Here is a 19,247-nt window from a genome sequence, read left to right on the forward strand (position 1 = left end):
TACTTTAACACTGCTTTAGTGTTTATATGAGTCCACACTCAAGAGTGTTAAATTAACACTGGGGATTTTGCTGTGTAGGTGTCCACTAGTGGTCTCACCAGAGGTGGGTAATCCAGGGGCCAAAGAGCAAAAGTCCTGCCATATTTTTGCTCCACCCATGAACTCAGCAGCCGATTTCATCAGAGAAAACAAGTCATTCCTTCCAAGTCACAAACTAGTCTTGAGTCAAATCCCAAGTCCTCAAAGGGTTAAAGTTAATGAGATAATTAAGTGACTAATTAAATGAAGATTGTGCATTAATGATTAACGCCTGCTGTTAACAATCAACATCACTGAAGAAAAGAGACACACAAGAACTACAACTGACTTTAAGCACAGCCTTGGATGAAATCAACTGAAGAAAAAAAAAACTGTGCCACCATAATTGTGGTGAGTATTTGCTACAGTTGGGCTCTTGAGCCTTTAAGCAGTTTCTATAAATTTAGTTCTAAGCAATTTCATTATTGTTTTATAGCAAAAAAAAATTGTAATGTTGATGCAAATCATGATCTAGTAGGTAATTTATGCTTTTGATGACTTTGTGATCTTGATTTAAATGTCTTGATTATAATTTAAAATAAAATAATTTGTGACTAAGTGGATTGTGAGGACTGCTGTCTGTTCACTGCTCTGTGTGTGCACTTCGAGTGGAAAGTGATGAAAGAGATGAACATCACACTAAAATTAAACAGAAAACATTTCTAGGAATGTAGAGTCAGTGATGAACTTACTGCCATCTTCTCAATCTCTCCTAAGTAGATCACAATAGAGATCTGATTTATCTAGACAAAAAAATATATATTTTCTGAAAGTCGTATAAATGTCTGAATGTGTTGTTGTTTAAATGAAGAATAAAGCAGGTCCCACCATTTGTGTTCTTCAGTCTGACACAAACACTCTTTATATCTATCAGATTCTCAGGTTCCTCATCGGATTAAAGAAGAAATTTACATTACAGAAACCCATATTTTGGAGGCAAATAAAATGCAAGTTAAACCTGAAGTCACAAGCTGTTTGCTTTGCTGCAGTGCATTGGCCCGAATTGCTACTTTTCAACTATGTTGTCCTTCTTCTTCTTGTTATTATTATTTTTGAATGGAAGTCTATTGCAGTCCACATAACTGTTTGATCAAATAATGTGATGCATTTAAATATCAATACAGAAGATCTAAATCTAGATTAAATTAATCTTCAAATACATAGATTTGTACATGCAGCACATATACCCAACACACTAGTGAGGTATTAAATATAAGTGCTTGAAGTGTAAGAGAAATGTTTTCCTTCAACAGATGCAACACTTGTGTTAAGCATTTTCTTCCCTTGTGTGTGTAACATTGAAAAGTTTGTCTTGTAAACCTCATTTTGCATGCATGTAAATATAAGTCTGAACTTCCTTACATACAGTAGAGAACAGAGTTTATGTGCATATATAGTGCATATTATTTGATCATGAAAATAGAGATTAAACTGTCAAAACTGACTTACAAAAGTCTTATTAGGATAACCTAGGATCTAAATGGATTATGAAAATATCCATGACTACTTTGATTGTTTTATATACTTATTCATATACATGTTAAATTAAAATTAAATTAATGCATTAAGCAAACGCTTTTATGCATTTTATGCATCAAGCGACAAACATCACATTCAGGATAACAATTTTCTCCCTGTGTTCCCTGGGATGAGAAGCTCCAACATTGCACTTTTTAATGCAATGCTCTACCACTTGAGCTACAGGAACACTATGCTATGTTGTAGTAGAGCCTGACTTACCCATTAGGCAGGGGTAGACAAACCCTTTGGGCCCTTATATATCCAATTTTTTTGTTTTCATTTAAATCAATATTTTTGTGTAAATTTAACTTTTTATGTTATTCTACTCATTTTGAATGGTTGCTTGTAAACTAATTTGATTATTTCTAATTTATTCTAATGTGTTAAATTTAATTAATAATATTGGATGTAAAATTTGAAACAGTTTTATTGAGTAAATAAAGTGAATAATTTATTACAGTGTATATTCAGTGTTTTGCACGAATATAACTTAACCTTGTTAAAAGCATTTTTTATTGATATACTCAATAATGCCTTCTGTTGCTGAAGTGGGATGCTTAGCATCGGGTGGTTCCTTGCCTCGAAGTCATGCATTAAGATCCTTTAATGCACGGCTAGCCATTGATTATCCCTTAGGTACAGAACATACTTTTTTTTCCAGTTGTCATGTTATTACTTATTCAAAATACTTATCAAAATAAGTGCATACTCAAGGGAACATGCAATTTTGGACACAGCCCTAGTTCAGACATGCAGATCAATGCAGGAGTTTGAAAAGCATCAGACATGCTTTCAATGCAGGAGTTTATTACAAATGTATAAGTTGTTGATTAATTGCAGTTGTACATTAAAAGAAGTGACCCAGAACAAAGAACAATTTATTAACAGTGCTTTGTGTTTATGAGAGTGATATTCCTACATGATTTACTACAGTTACACATTTAATAGAGAAGATGAATTCCTTAATCATTAATATGATTGTTCTGTTGTTCATTTCTGAGAAGCACAGTGATGTTTCTATGACACACGTCTGATCTTCATGCAGATGAATTTCATACCGACATTGTTTTTCTTCCATTTTAACCAAACATTTCCAATAGCGAAATGAGTGCCATCTTCACCCCGTATGTACACACCGTTAGGGTTTGTCTCCAGACAGTCTTTGTACCAAAATGCCCCGAGACGAAGTTTGGCACAGTTACCTGCACGGACATCTTGGTCTTTGTCTAAGGTGGTGAACTTCTGTCCATTATGAAAAGATAAAGAGTCGCCTGCAAAGAGGAAGAGCATCATTTAAGACAATATCTCAAATGAAATGAATTTTCATTTGTATAAAAATTTACATTGCTTCCTGTGCATACTCTGTTGCTTATATTGTCAGTTAGGTCCAGTCATTTACATTTATCAACATTTAATTAATTAATTAATTACCTAAAGCTAACAGAAGTTAACCAGGATATTACACAATATTTACATACATATTTACAGCTAGTTTATTCTCACAGAATTTTCATTTTTGGGCGAACTATCCCTTTAAGAGTGATCACTTTTTTTTTCAAGGTAATTAAATTACAATAATTAGTTATTCGTAATGCATTACACCCCACACTTAAATGAAAGTGTCCTACCTGCTCCTCCATTCTTGAATCCTGAAACATGCAGTTTATATCCAGCAGCTTCAGGACCCACAGAGAAAGAGGAGTACAGAGCGAAAACTTTATTTGCTTTAAAGTCCTCTAGATCCACTCTCAGCGTGTAGTTCCTGTTGCGTGTCAGCTGGTACATGTTCTCCAGCCCTGATCATACACACACATGAAGAACACGTTCAACCAAACACTGGACATGAACATCCACACAAACACACACACACACACACACACGAAGAACACGTTCAACCAATCACTGGACATGAACATCCACACACACACACGAAGAACTGGCCATGAACATCCACACACACATGAAGAACTGGCCAGGAACATCCACACAGCAAAATCCCCAGTGTTCATTTAACACTCTGAGTGTGGACTCATATAAACACTGAAGCAGTGTTAAAAGTAACACTGAAGCAGAGTTGAAGTTAATGAGATAAGAAGTTAATTGAGTTATGATATTTCCTTTGTTGTGGTCTGTCTGTATGTTATAACTCAGTTACCACATCCACACAAAATCTAAAGTTAATAACTGAAGGGTCAAGATCCCAACTAAAGCAAACACTGATCACTATAATGGTGACACACAAATTGTGATTTTCTCGTTTGGTGATTCTCCTTGGTCAGGTGTTTTCAATAATGGTCAATCACAACTCAATTAACTTCTTAATTATCTCATTAACTTCAACTCTGCTTCAGTGTTACTTTTAACTCTGCTTCAGTGTTTATATGAGTCCACACTCAGAGTGTTGAATTGACACTGGGGATTTTGCTGTGCACACACACACACACATGAAAAACAAGTTCTACCAAACACACACACTGTGAGATCTTACCCAGCCAGTATTCTCCCTGCACATTCCCAAATCCTCTCTTGTACTGATTCCATGCCCGATAGAAATTTACACTGCCGTCCATTCTCCTCTGAATCACCTGTGATTGGTTTATGTAGAAGATATGATTCATAATGAATGTTCTGATGTGTGTTTAATGATATAAAGTCACATTCGTACCGTCCATCCTCCGTTGTCTTCATCTTTCCCACCTGAGATCATCTCACAGTAAACCCAGACAGGAATGTCACCTGCTGGATAGATGGAGTAGATCCCACTAACTGTTTCTCCTGATTTATAAAGTTCAGAACAGTCGACTGGTTGGAATCCATCAGAAATGGACACCATAAACCCCATTAAAACAGAGAGCAGAGCCACAGCAAACACCTTCATCTACAGAGAGACACGACTGATCATCATCCTCATTCATAATAATCAAACCACACTGACATTTGGAATAAAAGTAAAAAGAGTTGTTATAATTGTGATTGAACTTACTGCCATCTTCTCAATCTTTTTTCAGTAGATCACTGAAGAGATTTGCTAGTATTTTCTCTTTAAATCTTGAAGAAAGCAAACATAAATATCAGATTATTGTAGTTTGTGGCTATTTTTGTTTTGTTTTTGTTTTTTATGTGAGGTAAATTAATAATAAACTAGTAACTCACCGTTTGTGTTCTTCAGTCTTACACAAACACTCTTTATATTTGTCAGTTTCCCAGGCTCCTCCTTTGAATTAAAGAAGAAATTAATTCAGAAATTCTTGGCAATACTTGATGCCTGCTTCCTTTATTATTTATTTATTTACTGGCTTTTGTATTCTTTTTTGACAGGATATTGAAGAAACAGTATAAAATTGATGAATCACTTGCATCTTCAGCTGAACTTTTATCAGTAAGAACATCTGTCATTTGAGTCACTCTTGTGCTGCACAATTATGAAACACTAGCTTGTCATGTTACATGGTTAGCAGTACACTCTAAGAACAACTTTTAAAAATACCACCATAATAAATAACTATGCTACTTTTATAAAATCTTTGAATACCATAAAATAAATTATTAAAAATCTAATAATTAATTTTGCACTGTAAAATCTGTGCCTTTAAATAACAGTAATTTACTGGCAGCATGGGTGCCAGTAAAGTACTGTTAATTTATAGCTCTCAAACATTAATTTATAACTTTTAGTTTTATTTTTACCATAATTCTAACATTAAAATTAACTCCTCTCCCACTGCTTCAAACAGTTTGAGTTTAAAAGCTAGCATTCCTACGATGTTAGTACTATGAACTTCTTTCATTTGAGTCCACTGAGAAGGAATATTTCTTAATATAAAACTGCAAACTCTTAATGTGTAGTAAAGTAACTAAAAGCATGACTTTAACTCAAATCACTGCAGTTCATTGTCACCTATAGCACACATGTATGTGCTGAAGTACTTAACACAGAGATCACCACTGTATCAGCGACTCCACATTTACTGTCTTTATATAAAGCAGCAAAAGATCAGAATTTGTGGCTCATCATTGACTGAAGCACAGGCTCTACTTTCCAGCACAATGGTGAACAACAAAACTACATTAACAGATCTCTCTTGTGCTAACACACATTAATACAGTTCAGTTCAGTATTTACTCTCATTATCAGTGTATGACTTTGCAACTAAAACAAACACTGATCTCCACTATGGTAACCTCAAACGAAACTGTAAAACATCATCATCTACATCTCTGTAATTCTCAATAATATCTTTTGATCTCTGATCTGACAGAAATAAAGTCAGTCTGGTTAGTAATGAGTGAAGTTGGTAAAGCTGTTTGTTGAATTGTTTAAATCTTCAGTTGATTTCATCTAAAGCTGTGGCTGAAGTCTTTTGTAGTTCTTCCACCACTGAATAAAAAGAAGAAAAAACAAAACAAATGTAATTGCAACTTTTATTAATGTCAAAAATGTGAGAAAAAACATTGGAATTGTGAATGAAGACACATGAAGAACACGTTCAACCAAACACTGGACATGAACATCCACACACACACACATGAAGAACACGTTCAACCAAACACTGGACATGAACATCCACACAAACACACACATGAAGAAAACCTTCAACCAAACACTGGACATGAACACACACACAAACACACACATGAAGAACACCTTCAACCAAACACTGGACATGAACATCCACACACACACACACATGAAGAACACGTTCAACCAAACACTGGACATGAACATCCACACAAACACACACATGAAGAACACGTTCAACCAAACACTGGACATGAACATCCACACAAACACACACACGAAGAACACATTGAATGAATTATATATATATATATATATATATATATATATATATATATATATATATATATATATATATATATATATATATATTAGTGGTGGGCCGTTATCGGCATTAACATGCTGCGTTAATGGGAGACTTATTGGGCGATAAAAAAAATATTGCCGTTAATCTATTCTTGAAGTTGGGTTGGGAGCCGGGTTTGCTTCTGGGACTTTTTTTTTTTTTTTTAAGACGCTACCCATTGGGAACCTAGACAAGACGCATGCCTCTTTCACACATAATCCGTCTGCAGTGCGCATTCAGTCTCATACTAATACTCATTGTGCTTTCACACTGGACGCATTTGCAGTCCGCTACTCAGTACGTGAGCGATTGCTGCACTCCTGCAGACGCAATGCTCCTGGAACACACTGACGGACCGCAACCGCGTGAACGCTGGAATACATTAACATGGGCGCGTAAAAAGATACGAAACGCATACGCACTGCAGACGGAGTATGTGTGAAACAAGTGTAAGGTTGTTTGCACCTTGTGCAATGTGGAATTCGTTTACAGCTTTCCCAAGCAGTTTGTGATGCATTTTGGAAACAGGACATGAGCCCCTGGTCAAATGCACCAGCTGGCTTGAGAAACCCGTTCTCAAAGACTTAACTTTACTTTTAGTCATTATTTTATTTGGGTAGAACATATATTATGAATGCCTTCGGCAGAATTAAAATGACCCATTTTAAAATAGATTAATCAAGATTAATTCCAAGATTATAGTGAGTTAATCTAGATTAAAAAAAATAATATAAGCCCACCACTAATATATATATACACACACACACACACACATCCCGAAATATTAATGGTCTTCAGTTCAAACTCGAAACAGCGATTACCCAGCCAGTATTCTCCTTGCACATTCCCAAATCCTCTCTTGGACTGATTCCACGGCCGATAGAAGTTCACACTGCCATCCATTCTCCTCTGAATCACCTGTGATGGATTTATATAGACTATATTATTCATAATCTTCTGATCTGTGTTTAAGGATATAAAGTCACATTAATACCGTCCATCCTCCTTTGTCTTTATTGTTTCCAACTGAGATCATCCCACAGTAAACCCAGACAGGAACGTCACCTGCTGGATAGATGGAGTAGACCCCACTGATGGTTTGTCCAGATTTATAGATGTCAGAGCAGTCGACCGGATTTAATCCATCAGAAACAGACACCATAAACCCCATGAAAACAGAGAGCAGAGCCACAGCAAACACCTTCATCTACAGAGAGAAGCGAATGATCATCATCCTCATTCATAATAATCAAACCACACTGACACTAGAAGGAAAAACTCTACAAGTGTTATCAACATGAACTTACTGCCATCTTCTCTTATCTTGCCTTTGGTTGGAGAATTTTGAAGAAAGTAAAAATAAATGTTGCTGAATGGTTATCTGAACGTTGTAAATATGTCTGAATATTTTGTGAGGTAAATAATGGAGATAATAATAATTGTGTTGTGATGATGTTCTGTGGGTCACAAACACTATTAAATATCTGTCAGATCAGGCTCCACCTCTGTATTACCACATAGATTAGATATATGTTTATATTGCAAAACCCTCAAGTATTTATCAAGTTCACAGATCAAGTTATAATGTCCTTATCTACTTTTTTACACAATGGACTAAAGCAGGCATGGACAAACATGGTCATGGAGTGCCGGTGTCCCTGCAGAGTTCATATCCAACCCTGATAAATTTCACCTGCCTGTAGCCTTCTAGCAGAGGTAGGACTTTCAAGTCACAAACAAGTCTTCAAGTCATATCCCAAGTACTCAAGGAGATAAATGTAATAAGATAATTAGGTTACTAATTAAATGATGACTGTGCATTAGTGGTGAACACCTGCTGTTGACAACATCACTGAAGAAAAGAGAAACACACACTGTAAACCCTGATAAGTTCACAGAACTCAAAAAATATTTTGTAACAGATTACACAAAAACATTTAAGTGATGTTTTTAAATGTTTTAAGTTTACATAAACTTAAAAAATGTAATTCCAGTTGCCTTAAATTATCTCAGAGTTATCTTAAATAATTATATTTCTGAACTTATAATTAGGGAGTAATTCACTCATAATTTTATCTATTTTTCAACTCCTATAATGTGGGAAATACACTCAAAATTAGGCTTTTGCTGTCCATCCTCAGTCTAACCACAGGCTCTACTCTTCACCACAACGGTAACACTACAAATCCAACATAACATAAACCTTTGTAAAATCTAATATAACACAACATTTATGTATTAACTTATGTCCCTCTATGTTAATCTTGTGTAAAAACACACAAAATAGCACTTAATTTCTAAATTTATTTTCCTTGTTTTCTGATGCAAAGCATGCTGGGAACTAGAAAACACAATCATTTTAAGTTCACCTCACTACAACAATTTTTTGAGTTAACAAAACTTATTTAAATTAAGTCCAATGAACTTTCATTATTATTTGAGTGCAATTAACTAATTTCATTTGATTAATTTCACTGTTCGGTTTTACAGTGCAAGAACTGAACTGAAATCAACTATATATATATATATATATGTATATTTTATTTTTAAATACACGATGCCACCATAATTGTGTTCAAGGTGTGGTTTATGAACATTATGAAGTCCTTTCTTTCTTTGGATTGTTAACTGAAACTCAGCTGTTACTGAACTAAAGTAAAAAGAGTCCCACTAAAAAAAATGCCTCTGTAACGATTTGTTGTTGAAAATAAGATATACATGCATTGCTACAGAAAGGCATCTCATACAGGAAGTCAAGGGTCAAGAGCCCAACTAAAGCAAACACTGATCTCCATGATGGTCCCACCATTTAAACCAATAAAACAACAACATATGATCCTCTGTAATTCTCAATCTGTAATTCTCAATAACAGCAGGTCATTATCATTAATGTACAATCATAATTTAATTAGTCATTTATCTCATTAACTTTAACTCAGCGCAGGGCCCTTTAGAATTTGCTCATTGGCAAAACGTTGACCCCTTTGCACTGCCTTTCATGCCTTGAAATTGTAGGCTTATTATAAAGTGATAATAGTTCTGGATAATAGTTAAAGTGGATAATGTTCTGGGTGAGATCAGTAAATCATCAATAAACAATCATCAGCTTTTCTTCTCACAACTTTTGCTGTACCAAACTTACTTCCAAAAAACACAGTTACAGGAGCCAAAGAAAAACTTAAGTTCAAAAGTCAAGGGTCAGGAACCCAACTCAAGCAAGCACAACTCCATAGCCATGACATTGAACTTTATATTTTTAATTTAACAGCTCTAAGACTTCCTGGAGGCTAAGTGATGGGTTGCTCGTGCAGGGCCAGTGCTAAGGAGCCAGCGTTTTGCTAATGAGCAAATTCTAAAGGGCTTGTAAAGGCTTGTGTGCAAGGTTATCAGTGAGAGCATCTGTGCCATCTGTCACTATTGCACTGCACAATGTTGAAATACTAATGTTTCATAAACATTAAGACACTCATCACTCAGCTTGATATTGTTTTGTAAGACTCCTACAATAAAAAGTTGAATAAGTTTAGTATTAATTCATTTTTAGAGTTGTGTTTCTAGAGTAAATGTGACTTTCCTTCACAATTTCCTTGTCTGACTTCAAGTGAAACAAATTAAGTGAACTGATCTGAACTGTGTAGAGGTGATGGCCATGAAAATGATGTCTGATGGCCAATACATTTTGGTTTAAATTATATAATCAATTTTTAAAATAAGATAATTTTGTGAAAATTTTTACTAAACTAAAAAATGGTTCATCACAAAACCACTTTTCCAGCATTATGTAAAGTCATTTAGCTCTGTGGCAGAAGTTTTGAACACTTTACGGTAAATGTTATCTTATACATGGTGCGATTTGTGCTGGAGGTAAATAACAGTTTTTCTACTGTTTGTTGCCATTATGTCAAGGAAAAAGCAGACATTTTTTATTTTAATTAAAATATTTGTGAATATCCATTGAAAAAAAGTTATAAAAAGTTGTACACTGATAAGGAGAGTAAATACTGAACTAAAGTGTATTAATGTGTTATTGTACAAGAGAGAAAACCCTGAAAAGAAGTTTAATTGTGTGTTCCTCTCCATTTGCTTTCCATGGTTTGTACAATGTTTTTTTTTTACCATTTTCACCATGGAACCCTTTGACCCCTTATCCTGTCCTCAGTACCTCCTTCTTCTGCTGGACCAGGAGGACAGAGCCCAAACCACCGTCCCCCCACTGCGCGGAGCTTAAGCATGAACCCATCAGTGGTGGAGAGTCCAACCCCACCAAAACTGACAAGCCATCACTGCAAGGAGTGACAGAGCTGAGGATGATGTCAATCAAGGTGTGAGAGTGGTACTAGCCCCTGACCAGAGTCAAGAGATGATTATAGCCCCAGGCCACAGCAGAGAAATGGCTCTAGCCCCTGACTAGGATCAAGAATGAGCTTCTGTTCCTGAATTCCACCCAGTGCCCAAATGGATTCGTATAATATATTGATTCATGGGCTATGAAGCTGATTGAGATGCACTTTACGCACCCTAATCAACATGAACTGCATAATCCATTTGATAAAGTGTTCTTAATGACCTTATATATGTTACACAAAGATCAATGCAAAATGCATTTGACATTCTAATGACAACTTCAGTTGTGTTCCACAGGGTTTGAACTAAACTTTGCAGAGCTGCGGCCCTCCAGAATTGAGTTTTGCACCCCTGAGCTACAGTATTAGTCTAAAAGACCCATTTATATACTTTTGAATTATAAATCAAAACAATGTCAGAGTGTTTGGCTTCTGAGATATTCACATGTAGCTTATATACAATGATGAATAAACGTTGTATACAAAGGAAACCTTGAACTCTTTATGTTCAAACCTCAAACCATTCTTGAACAATGTGTGTGGTGTGTCAGGGTGCGTTATCCAAATGAAAGAGGCTACTATAGCCAGGATAAACCATTGCCATGAAGTTGACGCACATGCACCTGATCATCAACCTGATCTAAAAAAGCAAGATTCATGCCCTCTTCTATTGCTCCATGGTCCAGCTCATACACAGTAAAAGCCAGAGTGTTAAATTAACACTGATCGGAGCATATATGGTCCAGCTTTAAAAGAGTGTTAAATTAACACTGAAGCAGTGTCAATATTCATGAGATAATTATGTGATTAATTAAGTGCTGATTGATCATAAGTGATGAACACAGGATGTTAACAAGCAGAATCGCCAAAATCACAATTTGTGCATCACCATTATAGTGGTCAGTGTTTGCTTTAGTTGTGATCTTGTGACTTTTGAATTGTAAAATTAGTTTGGCAAGCCAAAGGCCAAAAATCATCAGGTTACAGTTATTATGTTGTACTTTAATAATTGTTTGACCTGAATCACTGAACTAATTTACAGCCTTTTCTCTAAGTAGAACAAGCCTGTGTTCTCTATACATTTTGCAGGCATTTCTCGCAAGTGATTCTGATTATTATTACTATTTTTTATTAAAGAGTCTTGATTTTAGGCACACAAAGATTACAAGAATCAGTGTATGAATCTCAACAATGGTGACAAACAGCATATTCAGATAAACAGATCTACTCTGAACATCACAAATCTAGATACTAAAAATTCACATAAAACAGCAAAAATAAAATATAGTTAGAATAAAAAGTTACAAAGACAATTCCGCTAATAATTTATTCATGCCGCAATGCATGATGGGAGCCATGGATGCTTTTTTGATGATCACCATTGTTGTGATGCTCACGCTGATTCTTGATGTCTGTGTTTCTAAACTAAAGAACTCTTTCTTTATGTAGAACTAACTTTTAAAAACATTTCATATTATGCCAAAAAATGTATGATCTCTTTTTTTCATAAAAAAAATTTTTTTTATAAAGATGCAGTCACTCCATGACAATTAGTTCAAACCAATTATCAATACCACATGATTGGCTTAGCTCTGGTCTGTCTGTATGTTATAACTCCGTTTACACATCCACACAAAATCTAAAGTAAATAACTGAAGGGTCAAGATCCCAACTAAAGCAAACACTGACCACTATAATGGTGACACACAAATTGTGATATTCTCGGTTGGTGATTCTGCTAGTTAACATCAGGTGTCTTTAATAATGGTCAATCATAACCCAATTAATTTCTTAATTATCTAATTAACTGCAACTCTGCTTCAGAGTTTATATGAGTCCTCACTCAGAGTGTTAAAATAACACTGGATATTTTGCTGTGTAACATCTAAACCTCTAATAGTTCCTAATAATATTTTTTAGACACGTAAAATTCAAACTGGTTAGTATTTGCGCAAAGTTGGTGATGCTGTTTGTGGAGATGGTTTATCATCTGCTGAGATCGTGAGTGATTTAATATATTTTATTTCAGTTGATTTCTTCTAAGGCTGTGGCTAAAGTCAGTAGTTCTCTTTTCTTCAGTGATTCTGCTTGTTAACATCACTTATGGTCAATCAGCACTTAATTAAGCACATAATTATCTCATGAATATTGACACTGCTTCAGTGTTACTTTAACACTCTTTTAGAGTGGGACCATATATGCTCCAAGCAGTGTTAATTTAACACTCTGGCTTTTGCTAAGGAAAAAATAACACACTAGACAGAAATCCAAAAGCACAGAGACAAAACAAACATGACCCTGACATCAATACACAAATTAATTATTAAATTACATTTTAGCAAAAGTATACCAAGACAGGTATTAAACATGACCTAACTAACATTTATAATTTATGCACAGTCCCAATGTGGAGTGGAGAAGCTACTAACCAGTGCCTAAACGTGTGTACATGATATACTGATTCATGACATATGAAGCTGGTTGAGACACACCCATGGTATGCATTCAACCCAACATGATCATTCGCACAAATGAGACCACACCCAATTTGAACTTGCACATTCTCAAACAATTTTGAAAAATATAAAAGTCTATATGCCGATGTTTGCAGTGTGCAGCTGTAATTGCAATTAATTTTGTTTAAGAAATGTAAAACCAAAATTTAGGTGGATTTTATTAAGTTTTTGTTTATGGGAAAAAAGTGAGTAGCTTTAATATTTGTTTGAATGTGTGGGCAGTGCTGAAAGGCCTCTTTCATCCATTATGTACTGCAACAATATGCGGCAACCACGTTCATTTTTAACAGGAGAGAAGCAGCAGGCATGAATTTATTAATCTATAATTATACCTTAATTATTTTTACATTTAATTTATCTGCTGATACAATAGCTGATTATTCAGAATAATGTATGGGACCATCTCCACATTACTGTAATATTACAGGCTAAAATGAACAACAGAGCCCAAACTATTATATTCAACTGATATTTATTTATAGATAAAAAAAGATCAAACTGTAATGTTTGTATGCTCCGGCTACTCAGTTGCACAAAAGGTAGTTTTCATAAAATAACTTGGCTTCGTGGCAGATGTATTCAATCATACATATATAATTAACAGTAAATAAGCTCCCTCTAGTGTTTTTATAGCTAACTAACCAGCTGTTACCGGGTGTACATGTACCTGAAGCGAGGTGAATTGATCACAAGCTGTTTAACTACAAATAACATGCATGGTTTAATTGCGGCATGTACTGAAAAAAATTGTTCATTCATCCATTTAATTAAATTTACACTGAAAAAAATGGTTTTCATTCTTCCAATTAAAAATAAAAATTAGGGTAATGGTTCACATCTATATCTTTTATATCTTGAGCCAGTGAAAAATAAATAACTTGCCCTAAAAAATATTTTCTGTCTATGAAAACTATTTTAATTTTATAAAACCTGGCACAATGTATATTTTTCTTGTTGAAGAAAGTCAATTAATTTAAAATTTTGATCTTAACAAAAATATATAGATTAAATCAACACAAAAATTATTTGTCTTTAGCCGGCAGCCATATCACACTGTGGGTCCTAGTGCCCCAGTGTAGTGACATGACACTATATTATCAACAGGCGTCCTTCAGATGATACATTAAAGAGAGGTCCTGACTCTCTGTGGTCTTTAAAAATCCCAGGATGTCTTACGAAAAGAGTGGAGGTGTGACTTGGCATCCTGGCTAAATTCGCCCATTCATCACTCTGTCTCCTCTCCACCATTAAGCTGGTGTGTGGTGGGCATTCTAGCACAATATGGCTGCCGTCGCCTGGTGGATGAGGAGATACCCCCTGACAATATAAAGTGCTTTGAGTGCTAAGAAAAGAGCTATATATAATAAGAAATTATTAAAAATACAAGTTAATAAAAATTTGAAACAAATGAAAATATATAGATTTGATAAAACATATTCCCATTGTCTAATATATATATATATATATATATATATATATATATATATATATATATATATATATATATATAATTTGAATTACATCAATATTTATTAATATTATATATTATTCCACACCTCCACAATTTCAGAACTCAAGTGTTAGATTTTTACTTATAAAAGCTGCTAAATATTGACCTTACACTGAACAAAAATTATAACACTGTGTAACCAGAACATTAATGCTATACTCAAAAGACTGCAGCTCTTGATAATCAAAATAAATAAATAAAATGTATAATTAAACCAAATCTACAGGTTCTGGTCATATAATTAGAATATCATCAAAAATCCCAAATTCAGTATCTCAGAAAATTTGAATATTGTGAAAAGGTTTAATCCTGAAGACACCTAATGCCACACTCTAATCAGCTAATTAACTCAAAACACCTGCAAAGGCTTTAAATGGTCTCTCAGTCTAGTTCTGTAGACTACACAATCATGGGGAAGACTGCTGACCTGACAGTTGTCCAAAAAATGACATTGACACTTTGCACAAGGAGGGCAAGACACAAAAGGTCACTGCAAAATAGGCTGGCTGTTCACAGAGCTCTGTGTCCAAGCACATTAATAGAGAAGCAAAGGGAAGGAAAAGATGTGGTAGAAAAAATTGTAGAAGCAATAGGGATAACCACACCCTGGAGAGGATTGTGAAACAAAACCCATTCAAAAATGTGGGGGAGATTCACAAAGAGCGGACTGCAGCTGGAGTCAGTGCTTCAAGCACCACTACACACAGACGTATGCAAGACATGGGTTTCAGCTTCGCATTCCTTGTGTCAAGCCACTCTTGAACAACAGACAGCGTCAGAAGCGTCTCGCTTCAAAAAGGACTGGACTGCTGTTGAGTGATCCAAAGTTATGTTCTCTGATGAAAGCAAATTTTGCATTTCCTTTGGATATCATGGTCCCAGAGTCTGGAGGAAGAGAGGAGAGGCACACAATCCACATTTCTTGAGGTCCAGTGTAAAGTTTCCACAGTCAGTGATGGTTTGTGGTGCCATGTCATCTGCTGGTGTTGGTCCACTGTGTTTTCTGAGGTCAAAGGTCAAAACAGCCGTACACCAGGTAGTTTTAGAGCACTTCATGCTTCCTGCTGCTGACCAACTATGGAGATGCAGATTTCATTTTCCAACAGGAATTGGCACCTGCACACAGTGCCAAAGCTTCCAGTACCTGGTTTAAGGATCATGGTATCCCTGTTCTTAATTGGCCAGCAAACTCTCCTGACGTTAACCCCAGAGAGAATCTATGGGGTATTGTGAAGAGGAAGATGTGATATGCCACACCCAAGAATGCAGAAGAGCTGAAGGCCACTATCAGAGACACCTGGTCTCTCATAACACCTGAGCAGTGCCACAGACTGATCGACTCCATGCCACGCCGCATTGCTGCAGTCATTCAGGCAAAAGGAGCCCCAACTAAGTACTGAGTGCTGTACATGCTCATACTTTTCAGGTTCATACTTTTCAATTGGCCAATATTGAATTTGAGATTCTAAGATACTGAATTTGGGATTTTCCTTAGTTGTCAGTAAGAATCATCAAAATTAAAAGAAATAAACATTTGAAATATACCAGTCTGTGTGTAATGAATGAATATAGTGAAATAAATCAGCTTTTTGATGATATTCTAATTATATGACCAAGACCTGTATATATTTTTGTTTAGATCAAAAATAGAATTTAAATTAATTGACTTTCTTCAACATGACAAAATATACTTTTTGCCAGGTTTTATAAAATAACTTTTATAGAAAGAAAATATTGTTTAGGGCACGCTATTTGTCATTCACTGGCTCAAGTTATAAAATATATATATGAACAATTACCCTTTTTTATTAATTGGATGAATAAAAAAAATCAGTGTGGTTTAACTATAGTAAACATGGTTTTTAGGTTTAATTTCTAGTCAAATCAGGTTTATTTTTTGTATGGGAAGTTTCAAAAGTACAGGGAAATTTTGTAAAAAATACAGCTGATTGTATCAATGGCAACCTAACTGGGAGACTGAAATATATATTTATAACAAATAATTTTGTATATAATTCTTGAATGGAAGAAGTATGGGATGGATAGGACTCTTATGATACTTAGTACAAGCTGAATGCTAACATGATGCCCACTTCCTTTTATTATTCATTTATTTACTGGTTTTGTGTTTATTTTGATAGGATGGTGAAGAAACAGCTGGATAGAACAACAGGAAACAAGCATATCTGTTCATTATGTTTCAAAGCATTGATGCATGACAACATGACAGAATACTAAATTTAATTTAGGTTCAATGATCATAGAAAAGTCTATAAAATTGTCGAGTCACTTGCATCTTTGGCTAAACTTTTATCACTAAGAGCATCTGCATTTTAGTCACTCTTCCACTGCACAATGTTGAAACACTAGCTGCTGATAAGTTACATGGTTAAAAACAACTCACTGGCCTTGTAAATATCACAATAATAAATAACTTTGCTACTTTAATAAAATCTTTGAAAGCAACTTTTAGTTTGAACTGGTCACTTAGATAATTCTTTCTAAAATGTACGTCTTATTTTTTGTTTTCATAAAAATACATTTGTATTTGACTAACAATTAATATGAACATTAAAATAGACTTATTTTTCTTACATTTTAATCAAAATATTTGAGAACAGTTTTGATAGCTACAATTATTACATATTTCATATCAAAATTATTCATCTTTAACAACAACTTAAGAAATTGAGTGGCACATGATTTTTATCAGCTTATATTTTTATATCAGCTTCAATAAATGTTGAAATTAAGCTGTTTTCTGTGTTTTTGCACAGACTTTATGTAAGAAGGTATCTTACTCTTCTGACTTTCTTTGCCTTCCATTTCAAGGTATTTTTAGCTGTACAAAACAGCTTGTTTTGCTGCTTGATATTGCAAACAGCTGTTTCTTACCATATTATTTTAATGTATTGTCAGTTTGTAGCGCAAAACATTTTACCATTTGCTGCACTTTGTTATTCTTCTCACTATTTCCCTTCAGTGGCTAATGAACCAGAAATCACAGAAAACTGCTTATTTCCAACTTGAACAATAAGGTGGATAAACTCGCAATTCGGAATGTTTTTTTTTTTTTTGTCTCAAAATTGTGAGATATCAACCTGCAATTGAGTTATAAGAATTGCGGGACAAAAAGTCACAATTTTGAGTTATAAAATAAGAATTGCAAGTTCATACAATCAAAAAAATAGCTTGTTGGTCTAACTTAATAAAATTATGACACACATTTCCACACATTTAAACAGATTTATTAGAAATTAAATTAAGTTAAATGTACCGATGAGTAAAATTCATGTTAATTAATGAGATCACAACAATTTCACTGGACATATTCTATGAATGTTCCCTGAGCATAATTCACTCTTGTTGATGCAAGCAGTGTTGTTGCTATTCAGACTGGTGCTTTTGTGCAGAGTTGTGTGAGTTTAATCTTACATGCATGTAAATATTTTATGATGGTTTGATTGTAAAGGGTCTGATTGCTGACAATATAGACAACATAAAGCATATACTGGCTCTCAAACTGATTTATTTTCTTTTGTTTTTCATATTTATTCTTATGAGAGAGTAACAGCCAGCACAACACTTGTTCAGTACAAAACAGTGTAAAGTTTTTGTAGCAAGCAAGTAATGATCAAGTAAAAATGTTTTCATGACATTAGCATAGTTACAGTTCATGTGGCCTGTAGTTTAACCACAAAATCTATACTTCACCATAATGGTAACCTCCAAAATAATCATAAACATAAACTCTTTTATATTTCAAAAATAACTAAACGACAAACTTTAATATGTATTTCCTTTAGCAAAAACACATTAAACACCACTTAATTTCAACATTTATTCTCCCGGTCTATCCCTATGCAAAACATGCTGGGAAATAGAAATCCACTGCCCAGGTTCAGTCAATGCAACATAAATGATTAGAGTAGGCCCAACTTAACTTCAGTGCTTTAAGTTAACATTTTACAAATGTAATTTCATTTAATATAATAAAATTGAGAGCAAATGACAACTGGATAAAACACTAAAGGTTTATGTTGTTTTAGCTTATTTTATTGAAGTAAGCTGAGCAAACAACTAAAATCATTTTTTTGAGTGTATCTCACAATTATTCCTCGGATTTGCAATTTTATTTATCACATAATTACACAGACATTATATCTTGCAATTCTGACTTCACAACTGCAATTACAGGTTTACATCGAGCAATCCTTAGAGTCTGAATTGTGAAGTGATGTGGGGCAAAGCATGGGGTCCCATACTTGGAATTTGTGCTCTGCATTTAACCCATCCAAGTGAACACACATTCACAGTCACACACACACACACACACGTTGAGTTTCTATGTTTTATGTGGACTCTCCATAGGTGCAATGGTTTTTATAATGTGCAAACTGTGTATTATATCGCC

General features: G+C 34.6%; 2 protein-coding genes across 2 annotated transcripts; both read right to left on the reverse strand.

Annotated features, from left to right (window-relative positions):
- Positions 1-2,389: 2,389 nt before the first annotated feature.
- LOC113074353 (microfibril-associated glycoprotein 4-like) lies at positions 2,390-4,978 on the reverse strand. Its single transcript, XM_026247176.1, has 6 exons — positions 4,753-4,978; positions 4,583-4,647; positions 4,265-4,477; positions 4,088-4,184; positions 3,228-3,395; positions 2,390-2,870 (listed from the first exon to the last, which is right to left on the reverse strand). Exons 2-6 carry the CDS (start codon positions 4,586-4,588, stop codon positions 2,617-2,619), a joined length of 738 nt encoding a protein of 245 aa, XP_026102961.1. The 5' UTR covers positions 4,589-4,647; positions 4,753-4,978; the 3' UTR covers positions 2,390-2,616.
- Positions 4,979-5,933: 955 nt separating this feature from the next.
- Positions 5,934-7,897, reverse strand: LOC113074354 (microfibril-associated glycoprotein 4-like; the record flags this gene model as incomplete). Its single annotated transcript, XM_026247177.1, has 4 exons — positions 7,772-7,897; positions 7,459-7,671; positions 7,286-7,382; positions 5,934-5,977 (listed from the first exon to the last, which is right to left on the reverse strand). Coding segments are annotated over exons 1-4 (360 nt in total), but the record flags the coding sequence as incomplete, so codon positions are not given.
- Between the last annotated feature and the right edge of the window lie 11,350 nt (positions 7,898-19,247).

The sequence above is a fragment of the Carassius auratus genome, unplaced genomic scaffold, assembly GCF_003368295.1.
Source record: "Carassius auratus strain Wakin unplaced genomic scaffold, ASM336829v1 scaf_tig00014309, whole genome shotgun sequence".
NCBI lineage: Eukaryota > Metazoa > Chordata > Actinopteri > Cypriniformes > Cyprinidae > Carassius > Carassius auratus.